General features: G+C 34.9%; 1 protein-coding gene across 1 annotated transcript in view; it reads right to left on the reverse strand.

Moving 5' to 3' along the window:
• Positions 1-14,518, reverse strand: part of LOC132553397 (serine-rich adhesin for platelets-like) — a 29,856-nt gene extending 15,338 nt beyond the window's left edge. The window contains exons 1-5 of the mRNA XM_060217644.1: positions 14,481-14,518; positions 14,013-14,169; positions 2,579-2,686; positions 1,361-1,403; positions 258-333 (exon numbers count right to left, since the gene is read on the reverse strand). Of these exons, the coding sequence (XP_060073627.1) occupies positions 258-333; positions 1,361-1,403; positions 2,579-2,686; positions 14,013-14,138 (353 nt within the window). The 5' untranslated portion in view covers positions 14,139-14,169; positions 14,481-14,518. The remainder of the gene's footprint in view (positions 1-257; positions 334-1,360; positions 1,404-2,578; positions 2,687-14,012; positions 14,170-14,480) is intronic.
• Positions 14,519-16,477: the final 1,959 nt, after the last annotated feature.

Below are 16,477 nucleotides of genomic sequence, written 5' to 3' on the forward strand. Positions count from 1 at the left end.
TAATAACACTATGACTGTATGACAGGACAACAGGCATAATTGTATGACTACATACAATAATTAATTTGACCCAATGTAATTTTACGATGGATAGTGCTAGTTAAATATGGGTGACTGTACCTCATTATGCACGATAACTAATTAAAGAGATTAAGTTCAGGTCACGAAACTTCAAAGTTGATAATACAGACCCATACTAAATATCTCCCTGCATCCTACAGTATTCACCAAGTTTGCTTAAGTCTACAATCTCTCACCTGGTTATGTCCTCGTGAAGTTGTTGGGGATCTGGGGGATAAAATTTCACTTCAAAGTTGAACTCCCAAGGACCACCTTGAAGTTGAGAAAGGTTGAATCACATTAAATCAATTAGGTATAAGGTATTACAATCTTATTTATCTATATTACATCAAAGACATCCTATAAACATTCCCAATGTTTAGCTAGACTCAACAATGTTCAAACGCAGCTAGAATTTTGTATTGTAAAAATAGTCTGCATATAAGTTGACACCAAAAGAAGAATGTTAAATTGTTTGTTTCTTCTTTTAAAAGTAAAAGTCAGACAAGAAACAATCTAGCAGCTTTCTACTGTTACTGAAAAAAAACTCAATCATGGAAAGGTATATAGTTTGTCTTCAAAATAAGATGTATACAACATAATATTTGTGTCTCTTAGTATCAAAAACATCTTACCTCACAGACAATAAATACATTATTTTAAAGGCTGACAAACCATAATTCACTGACATCAAACACACCATCTTTATGTTGGAGTCACCTCCCCTTACTGACATCAAACACACCATCTTTATGTTGGAGTCACCTCCCCTTATTGACATCAAACACACCATCTTTGTGTTATAGTCACCTCCCATTACTGACATCAAACACACCATCTTTGTGTTAGAGTCACCTCCCCTTACTGACATCAAACACACCATCTTTATGTTGGAGTCACCTAACCATACTGACATCAAACACACCATCTATATGTAAGAGTCACCTCCCCATACTGACATCAAACACACCATCTTTATGTTGGAGTCACTTTACCATACTGACATCAAACACACCATCTTTGTGTTATAGTCACCTCCCATTACTGACATCAAACACACCATCTTTGTGTTAGAGTCACCTCCCCTTACTGACATCAAACACACCATCTTTATGTTGGAGTCACCTAACCATACTGACATCAAACACACCATCTGTATGTAAGAGTCACCTCCCCATACTGACATCAAACACACCATCTTTATGTTGGAGTCACTTTACCATACTGACATCAAACACACCATCTTTGTGTTGGAGTCACCTCCCCTTACTGACATTATGGTTGATGTTTAGATACTTACTTTTCACCTGCTTGGATAGTTTCTTCACTGTGTTAACCCAATTCTGTAAATAAAACCAAACATTTATAATTCAATCCTGAAACAGTTTCTATAATAACTGGCTATTGACCATTACATCAACACTGTTTGCTACATTGACAATAAATTACTGAGAAAAGATAAACAAGTCTTTTAACAAGTTTTCCATCATTTCATTTCATATTTTTACATTTTACAGATTAATCATATCGATAATAAGGCTCCTTTGTCTCAGTAATGCTTTGTCACATGACCAATATCATCAGGACAGAAATAGATCTGTACTCAGCAGTATTTCTCCACAGCACTAGAAGTAGATCTGTGACAGTTTAATAGCTAATTGATTGTTGCTATGGTTACCGATCTTTGACAAAGCTGCATATTAAGTTAGAAGTCAGACAATTTGTGTTGTTATAGTAACCAAATGTCATCCCTGACATTTTAAAACTCTTTGATGTACTGGTTATATGTACAGAAAAGAATCACACCGTGGTTATCAGTAACTCAGTCTAAAGACTGACTGACACCTTAATGAGGGATGACATGGGGGCTGTATAGACAGATTGTGTTATTCCTCTGTAATTATCTTCTGTAATCAACCTATCTATGTATATATACATGGATGTTTCAGCAGTCTAAGTCATGATTATTGTGAAAAATTGATCTAGTCATGTTTCGTTCAATTTTTACATCACATGATCAAATGTTTTAAAAGTTAATTGACAAAATGTCTGCATTTCAGCATTAAACTTATTAAGGCACGGCAGCAGGTCACTGATGTCAATAATATTGATAATAATGAACAACTTTATTCATTTTACAACAATTCCGAAACAAGTTTTTCCAACTTATATTAATCACTCCTGTTGGCCTGGATGGAAGCACATGAGGGGTCTTACTGTGGGTACCGGAGTACCCGGGGAAACCCCACGTGGTTGGACAAGTAACCCCATACCTTTTCACATCCATTCAGGGAATTTAGCCCCATACAGCTAGGTGAAAGTCGAATGCGTTACCATTGCGCCACCCAACCATCCTGCTTGTTATGTCCTATTGAAATCACTTTTTAACTCAATATACTCAAACTTCATATGTTTACGAAAATGTTTTGTCTGAAACAGATGTCCCTTGGCATACATGATTATGAACAAAGTTTCGTCTGTTAGCAGCACTTGTAAATCACAACAAATGCAAACTTACCTTCAAACCAGTTGAAGAATCTATATAGGACAAGCCAAAATAATCTTTTTCTAATACATCCAATTGGTCGCAGCATTTATCAAACAGTATACATCCCACGGCTCTTTTCTGTAACAAATGAAAGAGTTGATTTGTAAGTTTAAATCTAGTACACCTTGAAAATAATCCCTTCTACAGTAATTGTATAGGCACACTGCCATCCATGCAGGTTCACCATACAGATGCATAAGGAAGGAAAGCAATCAACCCTAGACAATACAACACAATTAAAGGCAATTTCTGGGGATATTTACATGTACATATGTGACCGTAAGGTAAAGAACCATTAATTTCAGTATGAAATTTTAATAAAATTGATTTTTTCTTCTTATAAAAAATAATCTGTCATATTCCTTGCATTGTCTCCTTTATGTTTGGTGTCAATTTAATGATAACCCAGATTAAGCTGTGGTACTTCATACTTTAACAAAGCACAAGCCAATATTACTGCTAAATCATATATGTACTGAAACTGTATTTACAAATGGAACACAGAAAATTGACTAATGGTGAAAGATTGCAAGTTTCTGGAATGGTTCAAGGTGGTATGACAAATAGACTAACAGATGCATGCTCAAAAATATCAGCATCTGCACCAAACTGGGTATGTTTATGAGTGCCTCAAGTCTGACAGAATTCGCTGGACTACAGATAGAGAAGACAGACTTCTGTGTAGACAGGCAACCATTCACCACTGCCAATAGGTTCAGAGGACAGCAGAACTTAAATATCCACGTAACAAGCAAGACTGCAATGGGTAAATGTTCACCAGACATGGAATTTTAGGTCTTAGTGAATAGAGTACTGTAATGATGAAAGCCACTTTTCACTTAGTCACAAGAAATATAACATTTGGGCACAACAGCATTGTGGTAGCTGTTGTTGGTGGTGTTATTGCTGTTGTTGGTGGTGGTGGTGATGGTGATTGCAGTGGCGGCAGTGTTGTTGTTGTTGATGAAATTTTTTTATCTAGCAGAATTACCATGATCAGACCCTTCAACCTTCAAGTGTTCTTCATATCCTTGCCCATTGACTGGCAGATCAGCCTATCTTAATGGACGACAATGTCAGCAGATATGAACCCAATTGAGCATGTTTTGGACTGTCGCAGATAAAAAATGCTTGGGATCTAAAATGCCAAGCAACTAGAAAATTATAGGCTGTATGTAATCAGGAGTGGCATTTTTTCTTTTTAATATTTTGGAAATGCTTTTTTGAACATGTCTTTTTAAAAAGAGACGATCAGTAAATTTCTTTTCCATATAACTGTGTATAGTTTTCTAAGATGCCTTAAAAGTCATTCTTATATATCCTGTTGTAAAATTAAGCTCAATCTATGATGTGTGTGGCACCTTACTTACAGCATTATTATTGTTATAGCCTTTCCTGACATTTATGGATGAAAATAAAAGTCAGAACAAGTGTTGACTATAATGCAGAAGTAAGTGCATTGTTGTGCTTCCCATCAGGACAAGGATTATATTGCTGTACATTACATTAGAATTGACAACTACACGTATGTCTACGTAAACATCCCCAGGCTATGGACATAATACTCCTGGAGTGTGACAATGACCCTAACAGATAAATAAACAATCACGACCAGACCTCTGCTTTTAGGTCACACTTAACCTTGTACCACTGTCATACCAGTAATAGCTACTACTAAGTTTGTTTTTCTACCTTTCTTACAATGTAATGTTATATATCTATACTTTGTAAATTAATATATACTCTTTAAACTAATTACAAAATATTTATCTTAGTACAGTAAGTAGTATGCTTTTCAAATCTAAAGTTGGTTGACTTAACCATACATCACCAAATTCTAAATAGATTTTTCACATAATGCACCCAAATAAAACAGGTTACCGGTAATGTGTTCTTTTTCAGTAGAAAATTACATGCACTATTCAAAATACTGTTGTCAGAAGCAAAATTTTAAACAATACTGAATGATTCTACATTTTCTGATACAATATAAAGGTAAACAACCAAGTTAAATGTATAACATGATATTACATAAAGATTTCTTTACTTTAAGTAGTCTTCTACAGAAATTTAAATGTAAATTTTCAATGTCCAGTCCTCTGGAGGACCCCCATAATTTAGAGGCATAACACAATATACTGCTGACATATATTGTATCAAACACATGTTTTACAATTTAAGCTCAGTCTTTGAACACTTTGAATGTAAATCAAACATTGTTTTGTGTCCTTGGTCAGATAACTGCTTCTGGATACCTTTAAATTCATTGTTAATACTTAAGTAAAACCACAGTACATGTTTATATGTCGAAAAGACACAGTAATTATTTTGAGTACTTGTTGAAGTTTTCTGGTAAAAGAACTTTATTATAATTCAGAACCTTGATTTACTATATAAAAATAATAAGTGGCATTGACACTTTTAAAAAAAACTTTATAAAACAATGATTTTTAAGTTGTAAACAAAAAAGTTCTGTTATATGTTAGCTACATGTAAACAACACGTTATCATTTTGTTAAGCCTACCAGGCCTCCAGGTAGCTATATATATAGTCTGAGGTAGAGTGGTGGTGGTGGTAGGGTGGGAGGAGATAGTTAACAAGGTCATTTCACACTGGGTTACACATAACAACAGCTCAGGCCTGGGAACCAGTCCTTAATCCTCATGTAAATTGCTGAATTTTCTGTATTTAAAGTGTGCACAATGTAAAAACCAACAGTATCGCTTTACTGGCAATACAATGAATTTAATGAGTGTTCCCCAGGAGAAACATTTAACTATCAGTTTTTCATTCTTTCCCGAGACCAATAAATTCTTTTTCATAAATTTGGTAAAAAGGATATTTTTGTTTAACAATATTATGTTTCTTTAATTTATCTATCATTCAAAAAAAAATAAAAGCCAGGTTTATATTTGCAATTAACAGAACATTTAACATGACTTTTATACATGTACATATATCAAATTACCTTACATGTAAACCACTTAGGTTAATAATATTGTTTCAGATCAAATTTGAAAAAATAAAACTTTCATTACATTCTTTTCATCACAGAATAGTTCTTCATTTCATCTTTAAACTCCTCAATCTGTCCCCCATCAAATTTACAGATACATATCTGTTAAAATATGTTAAAATGGAGAGTTTGCAAGAGAAAGGAAAATAACACATATTTGTGTTTCTGTTATGAAAGTAAGCTATGGGAATATTTCATTCAGACTGATAATTATCAGCTTGCACTGATAGTCAATACTATATGTGTATATGAAGATTTGGTGTCATAAATTATATGGTAGATAATCATGAGTTTAAATATTACAGACTTCGAAACTATTTTCAAAATATGTACTTACTACAATAAATTGTGAGTTTTGTCCATATCAAGGACAATACTGCTATGCTCAGAACATGAAATTTCAACAAAGGACAATAACTCTGTAGATAATATGGTTTTGTGGGCCTTGACTAGTACACAGCACATTGTCTTAGGATGAAAAATGTTTACAACAAGTCTCATTATCTAAGTGAAAATTAAAATAAGTTAAGCTCCAGACACAGATTTTAACAAAGGGATACAGACCCTAATATAAGCAAATGTACCACACATTGATTGAACGATATACACACAAAGTTTTATTATCATTGCTTAACATTGGGCAAAGTAATGCTGCGGACATGAAAAGGTTGAACAAAAAGATATTGGAAAACGGATGAATTGTCTCAGCAGCAACTACACGTTTCAAAAATTTTCAGAGTATTAAAGAATAACTTGGATGAACAAAACACGTAATGAAATTTACATTCTACTGCACCATGTAACTACAATATAAAGTTTGTGTTTATTTAACGTATATTCATTTCTCAAATATATAGACATTATAGCATGTTTTCTGATCAAAAATAGCAGTGAAATATCACTATCAATATTTTTATACAGCTATATTGATAAACCCATGAGATATGAGCAATCTAACAATAACTATGATGTGGGTATTACACCTATATAGTAGAGATTGCCTCAGTGTTGACATGTCTATGTGTGAGTCAGATGGAGAGAAGATAGCTAATCAATGTCGCCTGGAGGCTTGGTGATTAAATGTCTGGTTAGCTAATCATAGTGTCACCTAAAGAATTGCTGTGCTGGTTTATCCTGATAGAATTTTACATTATTTTGGATATCTCTAGTACCTTTTATCTATATTAAGAAGCATGATCGTTAACTGATGTTTTGCTAATTATCTTGCCCTTACAATGTAACATAAGCTTTTTCCAGACTTGATACAATTTTAAACCCTTATTACAAAGTATACATATGCATTTGATGATATGTAAACACAACTTTTACTGTGTAAACTTCAACTGATGAGAAATTCTTTTATACACTAACTATACTTTTTCCACTGCAAATTGATTGGAATGATTAAATATTGGACTCGTTTTTATTGTCACAAATTTATCCTTAATATTTTTAAGAGAAATTTAACTGAGACATTCCACTTTCCTGATGTAATTAATTCACTCAAACAGAATTCTATATGACTGTGTATAGGGTCTACCCCATCACAATACCCTGCCTCCTCCTCAGGGTTATTGATGGGTGGTGGCATAAGCCGATAGCAGTCAAGCTAACCAGACTGTGTGTGGATGAAGGTACAGGTACATACTAGTTGTAGCTTATCATTGTAGGAGTAGGACTGATCCTTAAATACTCTGTTATGATTGTAAACAAACTGATATGTTGGTTACAAAAGTATTTATTTCCCAAATATAAAAAGGGTTCAAATGTTGTTCACCGATTTCAGCAAGCTAAAGGCATATAAGGTCATTGATATAGACGAGTCCATTCAAGTGGTATGCTGTATGCGAGTCTCAAAGGGGCAATAGTAACACAGGGTCACTGGTAGAGGAGAATCCATTTTAGGTGTATCTATTGGTCATGGCCAGTAGTATAGGGTCACTACTACATCTTAAGTACTTTCTGCGGTTACATCTATCTAGCTACCTGTGAGTTCATTCTCACAGCATAAACTGGTCAATGGAATACATAGTAACTGAAATATTCCAAAGGGTATCTACTCGGCAAAACTATGGAGTAATGCTACAATGGGTCACTTCTTCAGGTATTCTAGAGATTATCTTTGGGTCATTGCTACAGGTATTCTAGAGATTATCTTTGGGTTACTGCTACTACAGGTATTCTAGAGATTATCTTTAGGTTACTGTTACTACAGGTATTCTAGAGATTATCTTTAGGTTACTGCTACTACAGGTATTCTAGAGATTATCTTTAGGTTTCTGTTACTACAGGTATTCTAGAGATTATCTTTAGGTTACTGTTACTACAGGTATTCTAGAGATTATCTTTAGGTTACTGTTACTACAGGTATTCTAGAGATTATCTTTAGGTTTCTGTTACTACAGGTATTCTAGAGATTATCTTTAGATTTCTGTTACTACAAGTATTCTAGAGATTATCTTTAGGTTACTGTTACTACAGGTATTCTAGAGATTATCTTTGGGTCATTGCTACAGGTATTCTAGAGATTATCTTTAGGTTTCTGTTACTACAGGTATTCTAGAGATTATCTTTAGGTTACTGTTACTACAGGTATTCTAGAGATCATCTTTGGGTTACTGTTACTACAGGTATTCTAGAGATTATCTTTAGGTTACTGTTACTACAGGTATTCTAGAGATTATCTTTAGGTTACTGTTACTACAGGTATTCTAGAGATTATCTTTAGGTTACTGTTACTACAGGTATTCTAGAGATTATCTTTGGGTCATTGCTACAGGTATTCTAGAGATTATCTTTAGGTTACTGTTACTACAGGTATTCTAGAGATTATCTTTAGGTTACTGTTACTACAGGTATTCTAGAGATTATCTTTAGGTTACTGTTACTACAGGTATTCTAGAGATTATCTTTAGGTTACTGTTACTACAGGTATTCTAGAGATTATCTTTAGGTTACTGCTACTACAGGTATTCTAGAGATTATCTTTAGGTTACTGTTACTACAGGTATTCTAGAGATTATCTTTAGGTTACTGTTACTACAGGTATTCTAGAGATTATCTTTAGGTTACTGTTACTACAGGTATTCTAGAGATTATCTTTAGGTTACTGTTACTACAGGTATTCTAGAGATTATCTTTAGGTTACTGTTACTACAGGTATTCTAGAGATTATCTTTAGGTTACTGTTACTACAGGTATTCTAGAGATTATCTTTAGGTTACTGTTACTACAGGTATTCTAGAGATTATCTTTGGGTTACTGCTACTACAGGTATTCTAGAGATTATCTTTAGGTTACTGCTACTACAGGTATTCTAGAGATTATCTTTAGGTTACTGCTACTACAGGTATTCTAGAGATTATCTTTAGGTTACTGTTACTACAGGTATTCTAGAGATTATCTTTGGGTTACTGCTACTACAGGTATTCTAGAGATTATCTTTGGGTTACTGATACTACAGGTATTCTAGAGATTATCTTTAGGTTACTGCTACTACAGGTATTCTAGAGATTATCTTTAGGTTACTGCTACTACAGGTATTCTAGAGATTATCTTTAGGTTACTGTTACTACAGGTATTCTAGAGATTATCTTTGGGTTACTGCTACTACAGGTATTCTAGAGATTATCTTTGGGTTACTGCTACTACAGGTATTCTGGAGATTATCTTTAGGTTACTGCTACTACAGGTATTCTAGAGATTATCTTTAGGTTACTGTTACTACAGGTATTCTAGAGATTATCTTTGGGTTACTGTTACTACAGGTATTCTAGAGATTATCTTTAGGTTACTGCTACTACAGGTATTCTAGAGATTATCTTTAGGTTACTGCTACTACAGGTATTCTAGAGATTATCTTTAGGTTACTGTTACTACAGGTATTCTAGAGATTATCTTTGGGTTACTGCTACTACAGGTATTCTAGAGATTATCTTTGGGTCATTGCTACAGGTATTCTAGAGATTATCTTTGGGTTACTGCTACAGGTATTCTAGAGATTATCTTTAGGTTACTGCTACAGGTATTCTAGAGATTATCTTTAGGTTACTGTTACTACAGGTATTCTAGAGATTATCTTTGGGTTACTGTTACTACAGGTATTCTAGAGATTATCTTTAGGTTACTGTTACTACAGGTATTCTAGAGATTATCTTTGGGTTACTGCTACTACAGGTATTCTAGAGATTATCTTTGGGTTACTGCTACTACAGGTATTCTAGAGATTATCTTTAGGTTACTGCTACTACAGGTATTCTAGAGATTATCTTTAGGTTACTGTTACTACAGGTATTCTAGAGATTATCTTTGGGTTACTGTTACTACAGGTATTCTAGAGATTATCTTTAGGTTACTGCTACTACAGGTATTCTAGAGATTATCTTTAGGTTACTGCTACTACAGGTATTCTAGAGATTATCTTTAGGTTACTGTTACTACAGGTATTCTAGAGATTATCTTTGGGTTACTGCTACTACAGGTATTCTAGAGATTATCTTTGGGTCATTGCTACAGGTATTCTAGAGATTATCTTTGGGTTACTGCTACAGGTATTCTAGAGATTATCTTTAGGTTACTGCTACAGGTATTCTAGAGATTATCTTTAGGTTACTGTTACTACAGGTATTCTAGAGATTATCTTTGGGTTACTGTTACTACAGGTATTCTAGAGATTATCTTTGGGTTACTGTTACTACAGGTATTCTAGAGATTATCTTTGGGTTACTGCTACAGGTATTTAGGGGTGTCTAGCGATTCAGAGAGGATTAAGTCAATGCTACAATGGGAGTATGTGTATTTGGGCTGCTACAGGTATTCTAGAGATCATGTGTATTCATGTACCTTGTGTTTTGTTTACATTGCATAAACAGTTTTCTTTGATAGGTTTATTGTCACGTTTTTGTCAAATACAAACAATTATGGTCTACCAGAATTATATCGCATATGTAAGTCATCTAACATTCAAATGTAGACCATAAGTTTCCTCCACCACAGATGAAGAGAACCTTTCACTTATGCCAAAGTAATATTAACTGTAACAAGTTCAATAATTTGAAATGTCACACCCCTGTAGGCATGCAATATATTCAACAAGTTCATTTAATACCTTGTTATATCATGACAAGTGAAAGATTCTATTTATCACATACACTGTATTTCTAAAAAAAATCAGTGAATCTATCAAATAAATTTCCCATGTAACAGGTAAGACAGACTTTTGTGACAGAGACCGTATGTTCCTTCACTACCGAAAATAATGAACAATCATGTTAAAAAGATGAAAGATCAACTTACCAATATCACATGATTACTTGTAAAAGGGTTTTTGATTCCAAATAGGAATTAACTTTATCTCAAATATGAATGTTTATCTTTTAATCAATATCAAGCATGGAGTGTAAGCCAAAGGGAAGAAATTTAAAGTTCTTGTCTGCAGGCTTAAATGTTTGCCTTAGCTCCAAGATTTATAGATATCCTAACAATATGTGAAATGGAAACAAAAAATCCAGGACAATTCGTCCTTGTTGATATCCTAATCTTTGTAAGTAAGAAGGACACAAGGGTATCAAATACATGCTTATGTGATCCAGAGTGGCATACTAGAACAGGTGTAAAATTAGGACATTTCTGCAGTTAGTAAAATTATCAAGACCTTGATAATTAAGGTTATTTAAGACACTGAGTGAACTTCTCAGATATGTAGTGGAATACTACAGTCCAAACCACACAGAATATAGTAATATTTTGTGTGAGAGAATAATAATGCTTAACCTGTAGTTTCCTGTATCACATACCTGATGTACACACAAATACACACACACACATATATATATAGATAGCTGTACTTATAAAGGGTACTCATGCAGGTCACATTAAATTTGGGTTTGTTTTTATATCCTGGTCACAATTACAAAGCTTCTATGAATTTACAAATGTAAAAGGTTTTAACAAGCAGAAGTAGTCAACTCAAGTCAGAACAAGATTATATTTAAAGTGATACATATTGTCATTAGTCATTATTTAACCTGAACAATGTTGATAATTTTCCCAATTTTAACTGAACTATACTTTCAATCTATATATAATACATCTGCAACGAGCAAATCAAATTTAACATAGGGCAGCTGTTATTACAAGATGGTGAGGTAGGTTTTGGATGGTGCTAGTTTTATAGGATGGTTTGGATAAATATCAAAATAGGGTCAGGTAGGTTTTTATTACAGGATGGTATTGGTTGGTAATATACGATGTAGCAGGTAGTTATAGGATGGTGTATGAGATGTAGGTAGGTGTTACATGATGGTGTAGGTGAGGATGGTGTAGTTAGGTGTTACATGATGGTGTAGGTATGTAATACAGGATGGTGTAGGTAGGTGTTACAGGATGGTGTATGTAGGTAGGTATTATAGGATGGTGTAGGTAAGTGTTAAAGGATGGTGTATGTAGGTAGGTATTATAGGATGGTGTAGGTAGGTGTTAAAGGATGGTGTATGTAGGTCTTACAGGATGGTGTATGTAGGTAGGTATTACAGGATAGTGTTGGTAGGTATTACAGGATGGTGTAGGTAGGTGTTACAGGATGGTGTAGATGTAGGTAGATATTATAGGATGGTGTAGGTAGGTGTTACAGGATGGTGTAGGTAGGTAGGTATTATAGGATGGTGTTGGTAGGTGTTAAAGGATGGTGTATGCAGGTCTTACAGGATGGTGTATGTAGGTAGGTATTACAGGATAGTGTTGGTAGGTATTACAGGATGGTGTAGGTAGGTGTTACAGGATGGTGTAGATGTAGGTAGATATTATAGGATGGTGTAGGTAGGTGTTACAGGATGGTGTATGTAGGTAGGTATTATAGGATGGTGTAGGTAGGTGTTAAAGGATGGTGTATGTAGGTAGGTATTATAGGATGGTGTAGGTAGGTGTTAAAGGATGGTGTATGCAGGTCTTACAGGATGGTGTATGTAGGTAGGTATTACAGGATAGTGTTGGTAGGTATTACAGGATGGTGTAGGTAGGTGTTACAGGATGGTGTAGATGTAGGTAGATATTATAGGATGGTGTAGGTAGGTGTTACAGGATGGTGTAGGTAGGTAGGTATTATAGGATGGTGTTGGTAGGTGTTAAAGGATGGTGTATGCAGGTCTTACAGGATGGTGTATGTAGGTAGGTATTACAGGATAGTGTTGGTAGGTATTACAGGATGGTGTAGGTAGGTGTTACAGGATGGTGTAGATGTAGGTAGATATTATAGGATGGTGTAGGTAGGTGTTACAGGATGGTGTAGGTAGGTAGGTAGGTATTATAGGATGGTGTTGGTAGGTATTACAGGATGGTGTAGATATAGGTAGGTATGACAGGATGGTGTAGATGTAGGTAGGTGTTTCAGGATGGTGTAGGTAGTTATTATAGGATGGTGTAATTAGGTGTTACAGGATGATGTAGTTAGGTGTTACAGGATGGTGTAGGTAGGTGTTACAGGATGGTGTAGGTAGGTATAACAGGATGGTGTAGGTAGGTGTTACAGGATGGTGTAGGTAGGTATTACAGGATGGTGTAGGTAGGTGTTACAGGATGGTGTAGGTAGGTGTTACAGGATAGTGTAGGTAGGTATTATAGGATGTTGCAGGTAGGTATTATAGGTGCATACATCTTAGAACCTAGGGGACGAAATCCACATCTGATATACAAAATTTAAAGCAGACAAAAAATTGTCAGCCCAGAGTTTGAATATTTTATGTTCAAGTTGAATTTTTCTTTCATATAATCCATATAATGGATAACACTTGTGTAAGTCATGTCACTGTTAAGCAATTTTCATATGAACATCCACCAGAATAAAAGGAAGAAAAAGGAATATGTAAACCTGTAGGGAAAAAAGGAATATCTGTCAGTCCATTATCTGTGAAGCTTTGAACTGTTGATGCCTTTTCCTAAAAACATTCACCTATTCATGATTATGGTACTAAACTCAAGCCCCCCTCCACATGGATTTATGACACACCTGTAAATATTATGGACTGTACACAGTTGTGATAAAAGTATGCTTTTAACAATGATCCATAAAGTCATAACTTGCCCGAGGACTTATAATTCTGACAGGTGACATGCGATACCACCTGACTGACCTACAACATATACATCAGAGTTGACCTTATTTGAATTCCAGGTATAACCTCTGATCCAAATTTACAACGAAAACACAAAGCATCACACCTGCAATTAAAATAGCAAAGCTAAGATTTTCCAAATACAAAACAAATGAGTACTTCATGTTTGTATCCGGAATAACATTTGTCATCTTATTTAACTCAGCATTCTTTAAATAACTTTATTTTTTTTAATTCTTGCATGATGTTTCGGTATTGTTTAACACATTTTATACATACATCAACATCTGTTTCGAACAGTTTTCCATCCAGAAGAGTTACTCTGCAAATCATGCTCCGTGCGGACCGCACCTGTGCAATCCTTCGGGAAGTGTGCGGAGCTCCGGGTTCTTCTTCTCTCTCCATGTTTAATTTTAGTGTGTACTTTTGTGTTTACCTGTGAACGTATAACGTTTTTCATAAGGTGCAAATACTTACATACCATATGAATTCTAATCACACGGTTTTTATTCAAATATTCCTTACTGGATTAAACTTATTCGATAAAAACATAAATCGACAATATAGAAATCACTTAATCCCGTGTGCATTTTTTTCTCTGCAATCGCTTCCTTATTCACCGGTTGGAACGAACAGGTAGATTCAGGTACACAATTGTACAGGTAAATTGAACAAATTCGAAGACTACAAAAACAATTAAATATCATACAACAATTAATAAGAATGCATAACAAAAACAATACTAACCGTGTATGAGATAGCGTTAATTTTGTAATCATTGCGTCCTACATGATAATCCAAGATGGTCCCAGCCCAACGCTTACTAAACAACAGCGCCACCTGGATGACGTCACCAGCCAGGTATGTCGCGGTTTCAACATAGGTAAGGGGAAAGGTGTGCGGCGAATTTCATCGAATTGAAAGTGCCTGGATTTTACTGTCATCTTAATTAGGAGTTAATCGTCCGATAAACAGGCTGTGACAAAGTCATTACAGGATGTCACAATCAACAAAAGATTGTGAACAAATTATTTCGTGACATTAAATAATGGATTACAGAGACATAAAGTGTCCCCATTGTGATGGTATTTTATGCAAATTAGTGTGGCTGTGTTATATACATTTCTGTAGGTCATGACTTTGATATTGATTTAATAAATACATACATTTTTTAGCGATATATACATTTTTTAGATGCTCTGCGATATTGTAATACATATGAAAGATCGCGGTTCACCTGAAAATTAACCAATGTTCTACGAGTTGTTTACTAGAGAAATGATATTTCTAAACATCTGTCATAACCCTATTCGTGGGTCATCTTTATTGTTATCGTATATAAATCTGTCATATACATATATATATGTATTAATATTATCGTTTTCGTAATTTCAAAGAAAGGAAACTACTCCGCCCACATTAGAAAATATAAACCATTCGTAATGTGAGCGTGTGTTAAAAGACTTTCACAGAGAGTTTGTGGTTTTTTCGTGTCTCTGTTTTTATCAAAGAAATTAAGGAATAATTGTAAGAAATTTCCCCGTCACTCAGTGTTCGCTCCGCTGTATACAAGTATCAATAATTTGAAGTTGTCAAATATGACGTTTAAAGTTTTTCGCCGTGTTGACCCTTGAACACCTTGTTGAAGTATCGTTAACCTTGACCAATGACATTGAATACTATGTGATGTAGAATTTGATGTAAAGAGCGTATATGTAAATAAAATCTGTTGAGGGGTTTTCAAGATACTGCATTCATTAGGGGACGGATAAAACTACATGCACCCATCCTTCCTTATCAAAACGCCGGGATACTTGTTTTTGGAACATTTTCTTCAGGTTGGTAATGTCAATAGAATAGAAGTTCTTATAACACAACCAGTAGAAGATTAGAGTGTGACGTTTCGATGACTACACCGTCACCTTCATCTTATAACACAACCAGTAGAAGATTAGAGTGTGACGTTTCGATGACTACACGGTCACATTCATCTTATAACACAACCAGTAGAAGATTAGAGTGTGACGTTTCGATGACTACACGGTCACATTCATCTTATAACACAACCAGTAGAAGATTAGAGTGTGGCGTTTCGATGACTACACGGTCGTCTTCATCTTATAACACAACCAGTGGAAGATTAGAGTGTGACATTTCGATGACTTCACGGTCACATTCATCTTATAACACAACCAGTAGAAGATTAGAGTGTGACGTTTCGATGACTACACGGTCACCTTCAACTTATAACACAACCAGTAGAAGATTAGAGTGTGACGTTTCGATGACTACACGGTCGCCTTCATCTTATAACACAACCAGTAGAAGATTAGAGTGTGACGTTTCGATGACTACACGGTCGCCTTCATCTTATAACACAACCAGTAGAAGATTAGAGTGTGACGTTTCGATGACTACACGGTCGCCTTCAACTTATAACACAACCAGTAGAAGATTAGAGTGTGACGTTTCGATGACTACACGGTCGCCTTCAACTTATAACACAACCAGTAGAAGATTAGAGTGTGGCGTTTCGATGACTACACGGTCGCCTTCAACTTATAACACAACCAGTAGAAGATTAGATTGTGACGTTTCGATGACTACACGGTCACCTCCATCAGACAAATGACCAGTGTGAAGTGTACTGCCATCGAAACGTCATACTCTTGATATTCTACTAGTGGTATTATGAGAACTTCTATTCTATAAAACGGCGGGACAAATATACATTGATCCTCGCT

This window comes from Ylistrum balloti, unplaced genomic scaffold (genome assembly GCF_031769215.1).
Source record: "Ylistrum balloti isolate Yb309-2 unplaced genomic scaffold, AGI_CSIRO_Ybal_v1 Utg370324, whole genome shotgun sequence".
Lineage (NCBI taxonomy): Eukaryota > Metazoa > Mollusca > Bivalvia > Pectinida > Pectinidae > Ylistrum > Ylistrum balloti.